Source organism: Lynx canadensis, chromosome X (assembly GCF_007474595.2).
Source record: "Lynx canadensis isolate LIC74 chromosome X, mLynCan4.pri.v2, whole genome shotgun sequence".
Taxonomy (NCBI): Eukaryota; Metazoa; Chordata; class Mammalia; order Carnivora; family Felidae; genus Lynx; species Lynx canadensis.
The window spans coordinates 31196721-31213420 of record NC_044321.2 but is presented as its reverse complement, the minus strand read 5'-3'; the positions used below and the strand labels follow the sequence as shown (position 1 = coordinate 31213420).

At 38.0% G+C, this 16700-nt stretch overlaps 1 protein-coding gene across 1 annotated transcript in view; it reads right to left on the bottom strand.

The window, feature by feature from the left end:
- CFAP47 (cilia and flagella associated protein 47) overlaps positions 1–16700 on the bottom strand; it is a 550869-nt gene that overhangs the window by 388586 nt on the left and 145583 nt on the right. Inside the window, exon 26 of the mRNA XM_030305764.1 lies at positions 6206–6415. Coding sequence (XP_030161624.1) covers positions 6206–6415 — 210 coding nt within the window. The remainder of the gene's footprint in view (positions 1–6205; positions 6416–16700) is intronic.

Here is a 16700-nt window from a genome sequence, read left to right as displayed (position 1 = left end):
TAGAAGAAAACCAGGTTTATTATTGCCACTTTGTAGATACTGAATGAATGAATGAATGAATGAGAAAACTAGTCGAGAAATAAGAAGCCTTTTCATGAACAAAAGGGATAATTTTGGAAGCACAAGTTTTTGGTGGTAGGGAATGACTGGCTAACCTCATTACTGTTCAAAAGTCATGGATGTTGCATTTTTTCACTGGCTCAGAACCAAGCAATGGCTCCTCACTTCATTCAATGTAAAAATTCAAATCCTTAAAATAACCCCAAAGGTCCCATTGGGTCTGGGGCTGCTGTTACCTCTCCAACCCTTTCTCCTAAATTCCTCCCTTGGCTCTTTCTACTTAGGTTGCACAGGCCTCTTTGTAAGCATCCACCTGGATGACCCTGCATCAGCTATCCCCTTGGTCCGAAAGGATATTACCAGAATCTTTTGAACTGCACTCTCTCCTTCCCATCTTTCAGATCCCATCCTCTTAAGGGAAACACTCCTTATCACACTATACTTTACTGAGACCTAGTCACTCCCTCTCTGGTACTCCCCAAGACCTTACCCTGTTCTTGTACTTTTTGCTATAACCTCCAACAATAACCACATACCGGACTTACCCTTTATTATGTGTACTGTTTCTTGTCTCTTTTCCCCTGCTAGACTCTAAGCTCCACAGGGCAGGTATCATGTTGTGATCTCTGAAGTAACCCCTAGTGCTTAGAATGGTGTCTGGTACATGGTGGACATTCGATAAATACTTGTTGAATGAAAGAATGAATGCCTCAGTCATTATTCACAATGTCAAACTGCCAACAGATAATAATGTTAAAGTTGGGGCGCCTGGGTAGCTCAGTCGGTTAAGCGTCTGACTCTTGATTTTGGCTCAGGTCAGGATCTCATGGTTCGTGAATTTGAGCCCCACATCGGATTCCATGCTGACGGCACGGCGCCTGCTTGGGATTTTCTCTCTCCCTCTCTCTCTGCCTCTTCTCTGCTCACATGTGTGCACACACATGCACTCTCTCTCTCAAAATAAATAAACTTTAGGGGTGCCTAGGTAGCTCAGTCTGTTAAGCATCTGACTTCGGCTAGGTCATGATCTCACGGTTTGTGAGTTTGAGCACCACATCTGATTTGAGCACCACATCTGATTCTCTGCTGTCAGCACAGAGCCCACTTCAGATCCTCTGTCCCGTTCTCTCTCTCTACCTCTCCCCTACTTGCTGTTTCTCTCAAGATAAATAAACTTAAAAAAAAAAAAATAAATGTTTATCATTTAGCCAAAGAAGATGTAATTATAGACCTATTACAATTTCCAAAACTGTATCTTCTCCTCCTTCATTATTTTATATTGATTTATTGGTTAGGGGCCACATGCAGACATTTTAGACATTCACTAATTTTACCAATAATAAGTTAAAACTTTCTCTTCAAGGTAGATTGTTTCTCAGGATGCATTTCATAAATCTTTACCTAGGTAAGGGAATTCCTGTTATTCCATATGGGGTATATTTCTTGATCCATTCCCAAAATCTAAAGAGTATAACTTATTTAAGATCTATAAATGCACTTAATATAATTATAAACTATACTCCTTGGTGCAAAAAAGGCAATAGAGAAACTAGTGTGTCTGTGTGTATCCCTCCTTCTCTCTCTCTCCCCTTCCCCCCCCCACCATACACCCCAACATTGGTATTTCATATGCAAAAAGTAAAAATAAGAAAAATCAAGGAGAATAAGGTTGAATTAATTAGAACATAAGGAAGATAAGTTAACCTAGAATAGAGTTTGATCTGTAAAGCAGCATCCCTGACTCTCTCAAAAACCATTCTTTTTAGGTTCATTTATTTATTTTGAAAAAGAGAGAAAGCACCAGCATGGGAGGGACAGAGAGGAGAGGGAGAGAGAGAAACCCAAGCAGGCCCTGAGCTGTCAGCACAGAGCCTGATGCAGGGCTCTATCCCACCAACCATGAGATCATGACCTGAGCTAAAGTTAAGAGTTGGATGCTTAACGAACTGAACCACCCAGGTGCCCCCCTCAAAAGCCATTCTTAATATCATTTAAGCAATTTTATAAACAGATACAAAAATTCCTCACAAAGCTATACACTTCTAAAACATAATGAATTTTGTTTCAATAAACACATTTCTTTTGTAGGAAAAGAAAATATTTTAATTTTTACAAAGAATATATGGTTTCCTTTTTGAAATTTTATTGATGTGAAATGTAAAATTTCAAAAAACCACTTTAGCAGTTGTTTTAATACTGGATTTCAATTTAATACATTGATTTGAAGACTTTTGCAAACACTATCAATTTAAAATATCTGAAAGGGTTACAGGATATCTCTTAACTACCCATATACGATAAGCTTATTTTTTAAAGACTTTACTTTTAAGCAATCTCTACACCCAACATGGGGCTTGAACTCACAACGCCAAGATCAAGGGTTGCATGCTCTACTGCCTGAACCAGCCAGGTGCCCCATAAGCTTATTTTTAAGTAAAAATCATGTTCTGTTGTTTACTGATAGTAATTATAACACAGGCTTTTTCAGCGAAACTGTAAACATTAACCATGGACACTATTTATGAGTTTTTGACTCATCAAGAAATTAATACATCAATAAAAATAACTAAATATCCAAGTTCTTATTGAGTACACTTTAATTACTATCATTACTACATGTCAGACATGAAATCTTCATTAATGGGTATGTGTCTTTGTGAGAGAGAGAGAGAGAGAGAGAGATGCAAAACAACAGGAAAGAAATTGCACCATTCCATTTCTTATTCCTTGTAAAGTCTACATATGACAGTGCATATAAAAAAGTATAACTATAATAAAGATTTCTGTATGATTCTATACAACCTAAGTAGTGTTAAAACAAGGTGACTACATAATCATTGGAAACAGAAATTTGGTTTATCCATTTTCAAGAGACAGAGAAAGAGCATGAGCACGGGAGGGGTAGAGAGAGGGGGAGACACAGAATCTGAAGCAGGCTCCAGGCTCTGAGCTGTCAGCACAGAGCCGATGCAGGGCTCAAACTCACAGACCACGAGATCATTAGCCTGAGCCAAAGTCGGATGCTTAACCCACTGAGCCACCCAGGCGCCACCAATTAACATTTGAGTGAGCTTGGACAAGTTATATCACACTATGGCCCTTAGATACCTCTTCTATAAAGCAGAGGTGAAAATCTTAAAAGCATCCACTTCCCAGGGCTGTTGTATGGATTTCATGATATCTAACCTATGATCTAGGACCTGACCTGTGTTAATAGCTGTTGACCTCATGCCTTCCTGTATGTGTCCAAGCTTTGATTTGCATAACATCACCTCTCCTAGCTCTCTTCTGTCTCAGTTATGGATATCAAAGCATGCAAGACTCACAATCTGCTCCTGCTACTCTTTCAGCTTCTCAGTTCTGCCTTGCCAGTATCGATCCAACCAAAAACACCAAAAATATCACCCCCAAAGACAAGGCTGTTTCAACTTCCATACCTAGTATTACACACTTGCAATACTCTTTGACCACATCACCATCCCTCCCATAGATATATACAACCTTCATCCCCAGATTTTTGGGGGAATTTGGGGAAAAGGCAACTAGGGTGTGCAGCCTCTGAACTGAAGGCTCATGAGTGTGGAAGGGAACATTATTAGTGGGAGCAGACACATTAGCATGAGTAATAGTGGATATAGCTCTATATCTATAGAGCTATAGAGCTCTATATCTATAGAGCTATAGAGCTCTATATCTATAGAGCTCTATAGCTCTATATCTATAGAGCTCTATAGCTCTATAGTGGATATAACATAGCTCTTAGGCCAGCTGAGCCAATCTGAATGTGACAAAGTCTAAAGAAACAAAATAAGAAGCCATGCAGGTTAGCCCACAAGGGGAACCACAGTATGAAATGGTCGTGCATGAGTAAAAGAAAGCAAAGCATGATGGGATGAGTGTTTTATTTTGTACTGAACCCATGCACTCCAATATGGACAAATTAGATGCCACAGAAAAAAAAAAAAAAAAAAAAAAAAAGGAATCAATTTAGGACGAACACTGGCAAGTCTAATTTGTCCTTTGAGATTTTACTCAGAAACCTGAGTAAATAGCCATCCCCAATTTCCCCAAGATATTATCAGTTGCTCCTATTGCAACGCCTTTTGTATTCACCTCTTGGCACCAAAGAGTATATAAAAAACACTGTTTAAAGTTCACCTTTACTACAATGACCTCCATCTCAAAGGACCCCTTTCTAATTTATCTTTTCCTACCCAAAAGATGTGGCAGATCACACATAGATTACCCACAATAAATATAATAGATGAAAACAAATCAAAGAGTAATATTTTTTCCCAAGAGAAATTCTGAGGTGAGAGGGAAGCTCTCACCTTTCCTGGTGGAAGACCTCTTTTATCTCAATGAGATTCAAGATGGAAAGTCTACAGAAAGGCAAAGCCAGCTTTGGAGAGTTGACAGAAGACCTGATGTTAAGCACTATGGGAAACTAGATGAGGAGTGAACAATGAATGCATCAGTAAAAGGTTTGCTAATATTAACGTTCCACAGAGTTCTCATGATTCTTGTTCATCTGGGTGCACAGGAAAGCCTTTTGGAGCCCAATTATGATTTTCAAAGTTTCTAAATTACTTCTAAAAGCTCTACTTTATCCCACACTTGCTGAGGGTTGGGATGGAGCTTAGGGGTAATGAAGGTAAGAAGGGTGGGGAAATCCAGGTAAGAGCAAACAAGTCTCAAGGCTGAAAGGAAGCACACAATAACGACAAGGAAAGAAAAAAAAAGATCATCAATTATAGCACTTCCTCCTTGTAGAGACTGTCTTCAGGTCTCCTTACCATCCTGTTAGTTGACCAGACGTCAACACACTGACAGTGAAGTCTGTTCCAGCCCCTGTTAGAACCAATTATTCCCCTGTTCCAGAAACAATCTTGTCCACCCAGTATTTAGTGAAACTATTTCTCTCCTCACCCTGGTAATGAGGTCTGAGTCTTCATTAGCTTTAAGACATTCGTGGATAAATTATTCATGATTTCTATTGGTGAGTTCAAAGCTAGACCTTCCATAGCGCTCTGGGCAAAGTGTAAATTTGTGGACTGAAGTAAAGTTAAACTTTTATGAACAAGGTCAGCAATGTATAAAAAGACAGAATGTCTCCCAGGACAGAGGCACAGAGTTCAGTGCTTGACAGGAGCCTAAAGCAAAACCATTAAAATTTTGTTTTTAAATGTCAACACAAGACAGGCTGTTAGCATCAAAAGAGAAAAATGGGAGTCTGCATAGTGTAACTTAGATGATTTTACCCATCAACATATGCAAGAGACACAGAAGCTGGAGGTCAGCAGAACTCCATGAACTGTGTCCTGGCTACGGCCACACTTTGCACTGGATGCAACATTTCCAGTACCATTTCTCTCCCTTCTAATTCCTAACACAGAAGTCAGTCTTTGACTATGAATACACCAAAGAGTAATAACCCCACTACTAGTTAATAAATTATCACACTGAGCACATACACCAACACTAATCTTCAGCGCATTCCCTCCAATGCTACTTCTCATTATAAACATTTTTAACAAACTTGATTGCTCTACCCATTGGTGTCTTACAATTTGGAGAATCAAATCTGCTCAGGGTGTAATTTAAAAGTAGAATTTCCAGTCCCACATGGTAAGAAATCTAGAATCATGTTTCCACCAAGGAGTATTTGAATTTCCCTGAGTCTGTTAAAGCTACATGTAACAAAATCATATTGTTTGGAAACTCATTATGCTGATGTTTCTCATTTTCATTTAATACTTATTTAACATTTCCTTTGTGCCAGTTCCTGTCCAATTAACTCAATAGTCCTTAACTCAGGGCATTTCTTACTATTACAGATGGCATTCTGTAGATAGGTTCTTCTATTGTCTCCATTTTACAGATGAGAAAACAGAGAGGCTCAAAAGATTAAATAAGTTCACCACAGTTAACAGAGCAAGGGTTCAAACCCACGTAACCTAGCTTCAGTATATGCTAGTTACCACCATCAAGCTGTTTCTCATGGGAACCATGCTGCATTTAGAACTTTTAAAAAGACCTTTAGGCCCAAAGTCATTATTTTAGATGTCTCTCCGTTTAACATTTTACAAGGGTGTAAAACATAATCTCATTATTCTTCACTGTCAGATACAAACGAATCTCTTACCAGTTATCTCTGTTATCACAGAAAAGAATATCGGTGAAAAATGACACAGGTTTAGATGATTTAAAGCTGAGGTGGCAGGTGAGCTGAGCATTTATTCCACTGGAAGACCCTGTGATGACACAGCCTTTTGGAAACGTTACAGAAAGAGGTTGAGCCTCATCACCATCAAGAAGGCTCACTGTGGGAATCTGGACATCTAAAGTGGAATCTCTGTTTAAAATTAAAAAAAAAAAAATAGCTCAAAATCCAAGCAAGTCACTGGATGTAAATGTGTCTCCCTCTGTTTATTGAACCATCCGAACAATTAAACAAGTATTTAAAATAATATGCCCAATTATTAAAGATGTTTTGCATCATCTCTTACATTCTGGTCCCAATATAAGTAAGATGGATAATATATTAAATTGACCACATAAGATGATCCAAAGTTCCTTTTGTCCTCTAAGAACTAAAATAGAGGATTAAGACACCTGATTAAATACAATGTGCTTTTATTGATAGCCATGATATAAACAGTATTGCCCTTAAAAATATCCTTATAGAAATTTACCAAAAATTGCCACTTTGACAGCTAATGCTTTAATGAATATGGACTAAATATAATATTAAAAGATGCATAAACACATAAAATTTTTAATGTGGATACTATTAAGCACTTGTATACATATACTATGAATATTTTCTCATCATTACTAAAAATTCCACTTAACGTTCTTCACACATTTCATTATATACCTATAATTCATTTAAACAATCTAAAATGTTTATGATTTCTAATAACACAGTATGTAGTATACACTTTTAAATATAATACTTGAGCAACGCCTGGGTGGCTCAGTTAGTTAAGCATCCGATTCTTGTTTTTGGCTAAGGTCATGATCTCGCAGTTCTAGAGAAAGAGCCTCGCATTGGGCTCTGCACTGACAGCACAGAACCTGCTTGGGATTCTCTCTCTCCCTTTCTTTCTGTCCCTCCCCTGCTCTCTATCTCTCTCAAAATAAATAAAATTTAACAATAAATAAATACTGGATAACTTTTAGTGCTCAATAAATATTTAACCATATTACTCAAAAGTTTATTGTATACGTAGACTCCTATAGCAAAGAAGAAGTATTACTAAATGGGAATCATATTTCCCTAATATGTTAATTAGAATGAAGATTATTCAGCTAATTAACTTTAAAAAGTAAAGAAAGATCCCAACTTAAATTACTCAAGCTGATCGGGTTCACTAGGTAAAAAATTAAAAATGTAATTTACAAATCAGGTTTAAATCCAATTCTGTTGTTAATTAGCTACATGTCACTGGATAAGTCATTAATGCTGTTGATTTGACCGTTCATACAATGAGGAGACTGGGTTATATCATCTCTACAGTCCCTGTTACATGTTCATTTCATTATATCATATTTTTCAAGATTCAACTTTTGACTTGAGATCATTTTTAAATTTGTTTTTAATATTCATTTATTTTTGAGAGAGAAAGAGAGAGACAGAGTGCAATTGAGGGAGGAATAGAGAAAGAGGGAGACACAGAATCTGAAGCTGGCTCAAGGCCCTGAGCTGTCAGCGCAAAGTCTGAGTTCGAGCCCCACATCATCAGTCTCTGTGCTGACAGCTCAGAGCCTTGAGCCAGCTTTGGATTCTGTGTCTCCCTCTCTGTCTTTGCCCCTTCCCTGCTCACACACACACTCTCTCTCTCAAAAATAAATAAACATTAAAAATAATTTTAATAAAAAGAGACTGAACTAGAGAAGCGCTGAGGTACATACAAGACCTAGACGTTTATGAAAATAATGCTTATAGGCAATTCACAATGGTGCACAATTCCTCACAATTTACATAATTTTAACATGTCAACTAGCTAATCTTTATTTCTTTATAGATAGGTGTATATTTCTAAGTAGAAGTTTGTTTGGCTTTCTTTTTTTGTTGTTTTATTTGAAGGATATCAACATACATAGTCTTGCTTGACTTAAAAAAAAATTATCTCAATATTTTGTTCCTAAGATTCCTAACATAGTTGTCTCATTAGCTGAAGTTCATCCACTTCACAGCTATAGCTATATTCATGTACACATATATAACAAATTATTATCCTTTTACCTGTCACAGGACATTAGTGCAGTTCCCAGATTTTGCTATTCTGAATAATATTACTATGAACAAAGTCAAACATATAGTACACAAGTGCAAGAGGTTTTCTTGCATACACTATCAAGTGCAATTGCTGGGCTGTGAAATATGCAGATTAAACACTTTGCAGATTATTATCCAGTGTGGTCCTAACTCATTGACATTGTAACTGGGACCTGACTTCTTAATGTTTACCTACCTTTAACAGGCAAAATGCTTATCTTATTGTAGTCTCTAATTTTCATTTCCAAATTTACAAAAAGGTCAATTATATGTTTTCAGATGTTCATTATCTACTTAGGAATCTTCTTCTGTGAAGTACTTATCAAAGTTTTTTGGCAACATTTCTATTGAGTTATTTGATTTTTTTTAATTTTTTTTTAATATTTATTTTCGTGAGAGAGAGACAGAGACAGAGCACAAGCAGGGGAGGTGCAGAGAGAGAGGGAGACACAGAATCGAAAGCAGGTTCCAGGCTCTGAGCTGTCAGCACAGAGCCCGATGTGGGCCTCGAACTCACAAACTGTGAGATCATGACCTGAGCCGAAGTCAGAAGCTTAACCAACTGAGCCACCCAGGCATCCCTGGTGATTTGATATTGTTCTAATTTTTATCATTTACTTTTTTATTAGCATGAATTTAAGCCTTGCAAGAAATCCTTCTCTACCTACAAATGTTAAAATTGTTTTCCAAAATATTTTCTTTAATTTTTCCTTAAATGTGAAATTTAAGACTTTACTCCATTTGTAATGGATCTTTTTGTATTATGTAAGACAGGAATCCAATTTGAAATATTCCACACAAATAATCAATTGTTCCAGTACCATTTACTGAATAGTAACTTATTTTCTTCCAAGATCTATAATACTATTTATGTCAAATATTCAGTATCTATTCATGTATGGGCTTTCTCCAAGTCTCTTTTTTCTATGCCTTTGGTCATTTTATCTATCACTACACAACTATCATATTGGTTTAGTCTTGATATTTTATAAGGCAAGTCCTTATTCTTCTTCTGGAGTGGTTTGGCTATTCTAGACCCCTGATTCTTCCATGTAAAATTTAGAATTTTCCTTGTTAATCTCCATGAAAAATTTTATTTAAATTTTTATTGCAGTCGCATGAAATATGTAAGTTGATTTGTGAAGAAATGTCTTTTTTACAATACTGAATACTCCAAGTCATGAATATGGTGTAAATCTTCATTTACTTATTTCTTTGACTTAAGTTTTATAATTTTCTCTATATAGTTCCATATAGTTCTTCCACATCTTTTGTTTGATTTATTCCTATTATTGTTAATTTTTAATGTTTTTATAAACAGTAATTTTAGAGTTCCACATCTTAAATGTTGTATGCTGAAATGCCATGTATTTTATTATTGGACTTACATTTGTCTATTTTGATAAATGACCTTCACAGCTTTATCTAATCTACAGATAGTGACAGTGCTTATGTACCTACTCTTACATATTTCATTTCACTTAACTCCCTGGATGAACTAGGTTTTTCACAAAAATGTGTTAGGGAGGCAGTGATTACAGCCATCCTTGCCTTTTCTTTTTTACTCAAAGGGAATTGACTTATGTTCCAGTATCCAAGATAATACCTCTTCTAGATTCATGATACAAAATTTCAACAATTTAAAGAATATCTCTTTTATTCCTGATTAAGAATTTTATCATGAATGGTACTGTAATTTTATCAAATGCTTTTTTCTTCTGCATCTATGGAAATAATCATATCATTATTCTCTTTAATTCGTAAATGTGGCAGATGAAATAAAAAGGTATTTTAGATTTTTTAACATTAGGCAAATCTTACAATACTGGGATATACCCACATTGGTCATGATTTATTAATATATTTATATAAGTAATAAATAATATATATAATTTAATTCATTAAGGATTATTGCATCTGTAGTCATAAGAGAGATTGGCCTATAATTTATCTTTCTCAAACTGTCATTCTTTGACTTTATAATAAAAATTTCTGACTTCATAAAACAAATTAGACCACACTATTTTTCTATTCTATAAAAGAATTTCTATAAGGTTTGAGATACCAGTTTCTTGCAAGTTGAGTAAAACTAGCCTGTAAAAAAATCAGAAGATGGCATTTTCCTTCTAAAATGTTAAGTATTAACTCAAAGACTTTCTGTTTATTCTCAGTATGGTTTTAGTAAATTATATTATTTCTACAAATTTCCCATTTAAGTTTTCAAATGTATTGGAATAAATTTCTTCATATTTTAATTTTCTCATTTTTCTCCAATGCCTATATGATTATATCCCATTATTTTTAAAGTTTATATATTTTGAGACAGAGAGAGAGAAAATACCTGTGCATGCAAGTGGGGAAGGGGCAGAGAGAAAGAGGGAGAGAGAGAATCCCAAGCAGGCTCCACATTATCAGTGCAGAGCCCAAGGCAGGGCTCGAACTAATGAACTGTGAGATCATGACCTGAGCTGAAATCAAGAGTCAGACGCTTAAACTACTGAGCCATCAGGCACCCCATATGCATCATTATTCTTAATATTATGTAGCTGTACCTTCTCTCTTTTTGTTCCTCATCAATGTCACTGCACCAGTATCCATTGTATTAGTTCTTCAAACCAACTTTTGGTTTCAGTAAACCAATCTTCTATATATTTGTTTCCTATTCCTTTAATTTCTACACTTTTTCATTTTATCTACATTCTACATTCCTTGGATTTAATCTATTATTCTTATTCTTAAGTTACTGAATAGTTGAAACTTCTAATCATTTTTTATATACTATCAGCATTTAAAACTACACATTTCGATTCTGGGAGGAAGATGGCAGTGTAGGAGGATGCTGGGCTCACCGCATCCTGCTGGTCACTTAGATTCCACCCACAACTGCCTAAATAACCCAGAAAACCACCAGAAGACTAGCAGAATGGAGTCTCCCGAGCCAAGCACAGACAAAAGGCCACGGAAGAGGGTAGGAAGGGCGGACAGGCGGTGCGCGCTCCACAGACTGGCGGGAGGGAGCCGGGGCAGAAGGGCGGCCGGCCAAGCAGAGCCCCAAGCAGAGTCTGGCTTGCAAAAGCGGAGGGGCCGGACAGATGTGTTCTGACAGCCAGCTGGACTTGATCTGGAAGGTTATACGCAAATAGCTCTGCTCTGAGGGTGGGAAGGCTGGAGGACAAGGGGAGGGAGAGTTGTTGAGCATGGGAGGACAGAACTCACCTTGGCGGGGAACAAAGGCGCTCGCCAGCGCCATCACCCTCGCCCATCCCCCAGCCAAAATCCCAAAGGGAACCAGTTCCTGCCAGGGAACTTGCTTCCACCGAGCAAACACCCAAAGCTGTGCTTCTGCGGATCCATCCCTCTGGCGGGTTTCACTCCCTCCCGGTGGCACAGGGCCCCTCCCAAAGCGGATCACCGAAGGATAAGTGAGCTGAGCCTGCCCCCCCACCCCCCCTGCCCCAGTGCACGTTGCCGATCCACCCCTGCTAATACGCTAGAACCCCAGCACCACAAGCCTGGCAGTGTGCAAGTAGCCCAGACAGGCCACGCCACCCCACAGTGAATCCCGCCCCTAGGAGAGGGGAAGAGAAGGCACACACCAGTCTGACTGTGGCCCCAGCGGTGGGCTGGGGGCAGACATCAGGTCTGACTGCGACCCCACCCACCAACGCAAGTTATTCAAGACAGCACAGGGAAGTGCCCCGCAGTCCCGCACCACTCCAGGGACTTTCCAAAATGACAAAACGGAAGAATTCCCCTCAGAAAAACTCCAGGAAATAACAACAGCTAAGGAACTGATCAAAAAGGATTTAAACAATATAACAAAGTGAATTTAGAGGAATAGTCATAAAATTAATCACTGGACTTGAAAACAGTATAGAGGACAGCAGAGAATCTATTGCTACAGAGATCAAGGGAATAAGGAACAGCCAGGAGGAGCTAAAAAATGCTATCAGTCAGCTGCAAAATAAAATGGAGACAACCACAGCTTGGAATGAAGAGGCAGAGAATAGGTGAACTGGAAGATAAAATTATGGAAAAAGAAGAAGCTGAGAAAAAGAGAGATAAAAGAATGCAGGAGTATGAGGGGAAAATTAGGGAACTAAGTGATGCACTAAAGAGAAATAATCTATGCATAACTGGTATTCCAGAGGAGGAAGAGAGAGGGAAAGGTGCTGAAGGTGTACTTGAAGAAATCATAGCTGAGAACTTCCCTGATCTGGGGAAGGAAAAAGGCATTGAAATGCAAGAGGCACAGAGAACTCCCTTCAGACGTAACTTGAATCGATCTTCTGCACAACATATCATAGCGAAACTGGCAAAATACACTGATAAAGAGAAAATTCTGAAAGCAGCTAGGGATAAATGTGCTCTAACATATAAAGGGAGACCTATAAGACTCGTGACTGATCTCCCTACTGAAACTTGGCAGGCCAGAAAGGAATGGCAAGAAATCTTCAACGTGATGGACAGAAAAAAAATGCAGCTGAGAATCCTTTATCCAGCAAATCTGTCATTTAGAACAGAAGGAGAGGTAAAGGTCTTCCCAAACAAACAAACTCTGAAGGAATTCATCACCACTAAACCAGCCCTACAAGAGACTATAAGGGGGATCCTGTGAGACAAAGTACCAGAGACATCGCTACAAGCATGAAACCTACAGACATCACAATGACTCTAAACACACATCTTTCTATAATAACACTGAATGTAAATGGACTAAATGCTCCAACCAAAAGACATAGGGTATCAGAGTGGATAAAACAAGACCCATCTATTTGCTGTCTACAAGAGACTCATTTTAGACCTGACGACACCTTCAGATTGAGAGTGAGGTGATGGAGAACTACTTATCATGCTACTGGAAGTCAAAAGAAAGCTGGAGTAGCCATACTTATATCAGACAAACTAGACTTTAAATTAAAGGGTGGAACAAGAGATTAAGAAGGGCAGTATATAATAATTACAGGGTCTATCCATCAGGAAGAGCTAACAATTATAAATATCTATGCGCCAAATACGGGAGCCCCCAAATATATAAAACAATTACAAACATAAGCAACCTTATTGATAAGAATGTGGTAATTGCTGGGGACTTTAACACCCCACTTGCAGAAATGGATAGATCATCTAGACACACGGTCAATAAAGAAACAAGGGCCCTGAATGATATATTGGATCAGATGGACTTGACAGATATATTTAGAACTCTGCATCCCAAAGCAACAGAATATACTTTCTTCTCGAGTGCACATGGAACATTCTCCAAGATAGATCATATACTGGGTCACAAAACAGCCCTTCATAAGTATACAAGAATTGAGATCATACCATGCATACTTTCAGACCACAATGCTATGAAGCTTGAAATCAACCACAAGAAAAAGTCTGGAAAACCTCCAAAAGCATGGAGGTTAAAGAACACCCTACTAAAGAATGAATGGGTCAACGAGGCAATTAGAGAAGAAATTTAAAAATATATGGAAACAAACAAAAATGAAAATACAACAATCCAAATGCTTTGGGATGCAGCAAAGGCAGTCCTGAGAGGAAAATACATTGCAATCCAGGCCTATCTCAAGAAACAAGAAAATTCCCAAATGCAAAATCTAACAGCAGACCTAAAGGAAATAGAAGAAGAACAGCAAAGACACCCTAAACCCAGCAGAAGAAGAGAAATAATAAAGATCAGAGCAGAAATAAACAATATAGAATCTAAAAAAACTGTAGAGCAGATCAATGAAACCAAGAGTTGGTTTTCTGAAAACATAAACAAAATTGATAAACCTGTAGCCAGGCTTCTCAAAAAGAAAAGGAAGATGACCCAAACATAAAATCATGAATGAAAATGGAATTATTCCAACCAATCCCTCAGAGATACAAGCAATTATCAGGGAATACTATGAAAAATTATATGCCCACAAACTGGACAACCTGGGAGAAATGGACAAATTCCTAAACACCCACACGCTTACAAAACTCAATCAGGAGGAAATAGAAAGCTTCAACAGACCCATAACCAGCGACGAAATTGTATCCGTTACCAAAAATCTCCCAACAAATAAGAGTCCAGGACCAGATGGCTTCCCAGGGGAGTTCTATCAGACGTTTAAAGCAGAGATAATACCTATCCTTCTCAAGCTATTCCAAAACATAGAAAGGGAAGGAAAACTCCCAGATTCATTCTATGAAGCCAGTATTACCTTGATTCCTAAACCAGACAGAGACCCAGTAAAAAAAGAGAACTACAGGCCAATATCCCTGATGAATATGGATGCAAAAATTCTCAATAAGATACAAGCAAATTGAATTCAACAGCATATAAAAAGAATTATTCACCATGATCAAGCCGGATACATTCCTGGGATGCAGGGCTGGTTCAACCTTCACAAATCAATCAATGTGATACATCACATGAATAAAAGAAAAGAACCATATGATCCTGTCAAACGATGCAGAAAAGCATTTGAGAAAATTCAGCATCCTTTCTTAACAAAAACCTCGAGAAAGTCAGGATACAAGGAACATACTTAAACATCATCAAAGCCATTTATGAAAAGCCCACAGCTAACATCATCCTCAATGGGGAAAAACTGAGAGCTTTTTCCCTGAGATCAGGAACACGACAGGGATGTCCACTCTCACCGCTGTTGTTTAACATACTGTTGGAAGTTATAGCATCAGCAATCAGACAACAAAAGGAAATCAAAGGCATCAAAATTGGCAAAGATGAAGTCAAGATTTCACTTGTTGCAGCTGACACGATATTATACATGGAAAATCCGATAGACTCCACCAGAAGTCTGCTAGAACTGATACATGAATTCAGCAAAGTTGCAGGATACAAAATCAATGTACAGAAATCAGTTGCATTCTTATACACTAACAATGAAGCCACAGAAAGACAAATAAAGAAACTGATCCCATTCACAATTGCACTAAGAAGCATAAAATACCAGGAATAAATCTAACCAAAGATGTAAAAGATCTGTATGCTGAAAAGTATAGAAAGCTTATGAAGGTAATTGAAGAAGATATAAAGAAATGGAAAAACATTCCGTGCTCATGGATTGGAAGAATAAATATCGTCAAAATGTCAATACTACCCAAAGCTATGTACACATTCAATGCAATCCCAATCAAAATTGCACCAGCATTCTTCTCGAAGCTAGAACAAGCAATCCTAAAATTTATATGGAACCACAAAAGGCCCCGAATAGCCAAAGTAATTTTGAAGAAGAAGACCAAAGCAGGAGGCATCACAATCCCAGACTTTAGCCTCTACTACAAAGCTGTAATCATCAAGACAGCATGGTATTGGCACAAAAAAACAGCCACATAGACCAATGGAATAGAATAGAAACCCCAACACTAGACCCACAAAACTATGGCCAACTCATCTTTGACAAAGCAGGAAAGAACATCCAATGGAAAAAAGACAGTCTCTTTAACAAATGGTGCTGGGAGAACTGGACAGCAACATGCAGAAGACTGAAACTAGACCACTTTCTCACACCATTCACAAAAATAAACTCAAAATGGATAAGGGACCTGAATGTGAGACTCGAAACCATCAAAACCCTAGAGGAGAAAGCAGGAAAAGACTCTCTGACCTCAGCCGTAGCAATGTCTTACTTGACACATCCCCAAAGGCAAAGGAATTAAAAGCAAACATGAACTATTGGGACCTCATGAAGATAAAAAGCTCCTGCACAGCAAAGGAAACAATCAGCAAAACTAAAAGGCAACCAACGGAATGGGAAAAGATATTTGCAAATGACATATCGGACAAAGGGTTAGTATCTAAAAGCTATAAAGAGGTCAGCAACCTCCACACCCAAAAAACAAATAATCCAGCGAAGAAATGGGCAGAAAACATGAATAGACACTTCTCTAAAGAAGACATCCGGATGGCCCACAGGCACATGAGAAGATGCTCAACGTCACTCCTCATCAGGGAAATACTAATCAAAACCACACTCAGATACCAACTCACACCAGTCAGAGTGGCCAAAATGAACAAATCAGGAGACTATAGATGCGGGCAAGGATGTGGAGAAACGGGAACCCTCTTGCACTGTTGGTGGGAATGCAAACTGGTGCAGCCACTCTGGAAAACAGTGTGGAGGTTCCTCAAAAAATTAAAAATAGATCTACCCTATGACCCAGCAGTAGCACTGCTAGGAATTTACCCAAGGGATACAGGAGTACTGATGCACAAGGGCACTTGTACCCCAATGTTTATAGCAGCACTCTCAACAATAGCCAAATTATGGAAAGAGCCTAAATGTCCATCAACTGATGAATAGATAAAGAAATTGTGGTTTACATACACAATGGAGTATTACGTGGCAATGAG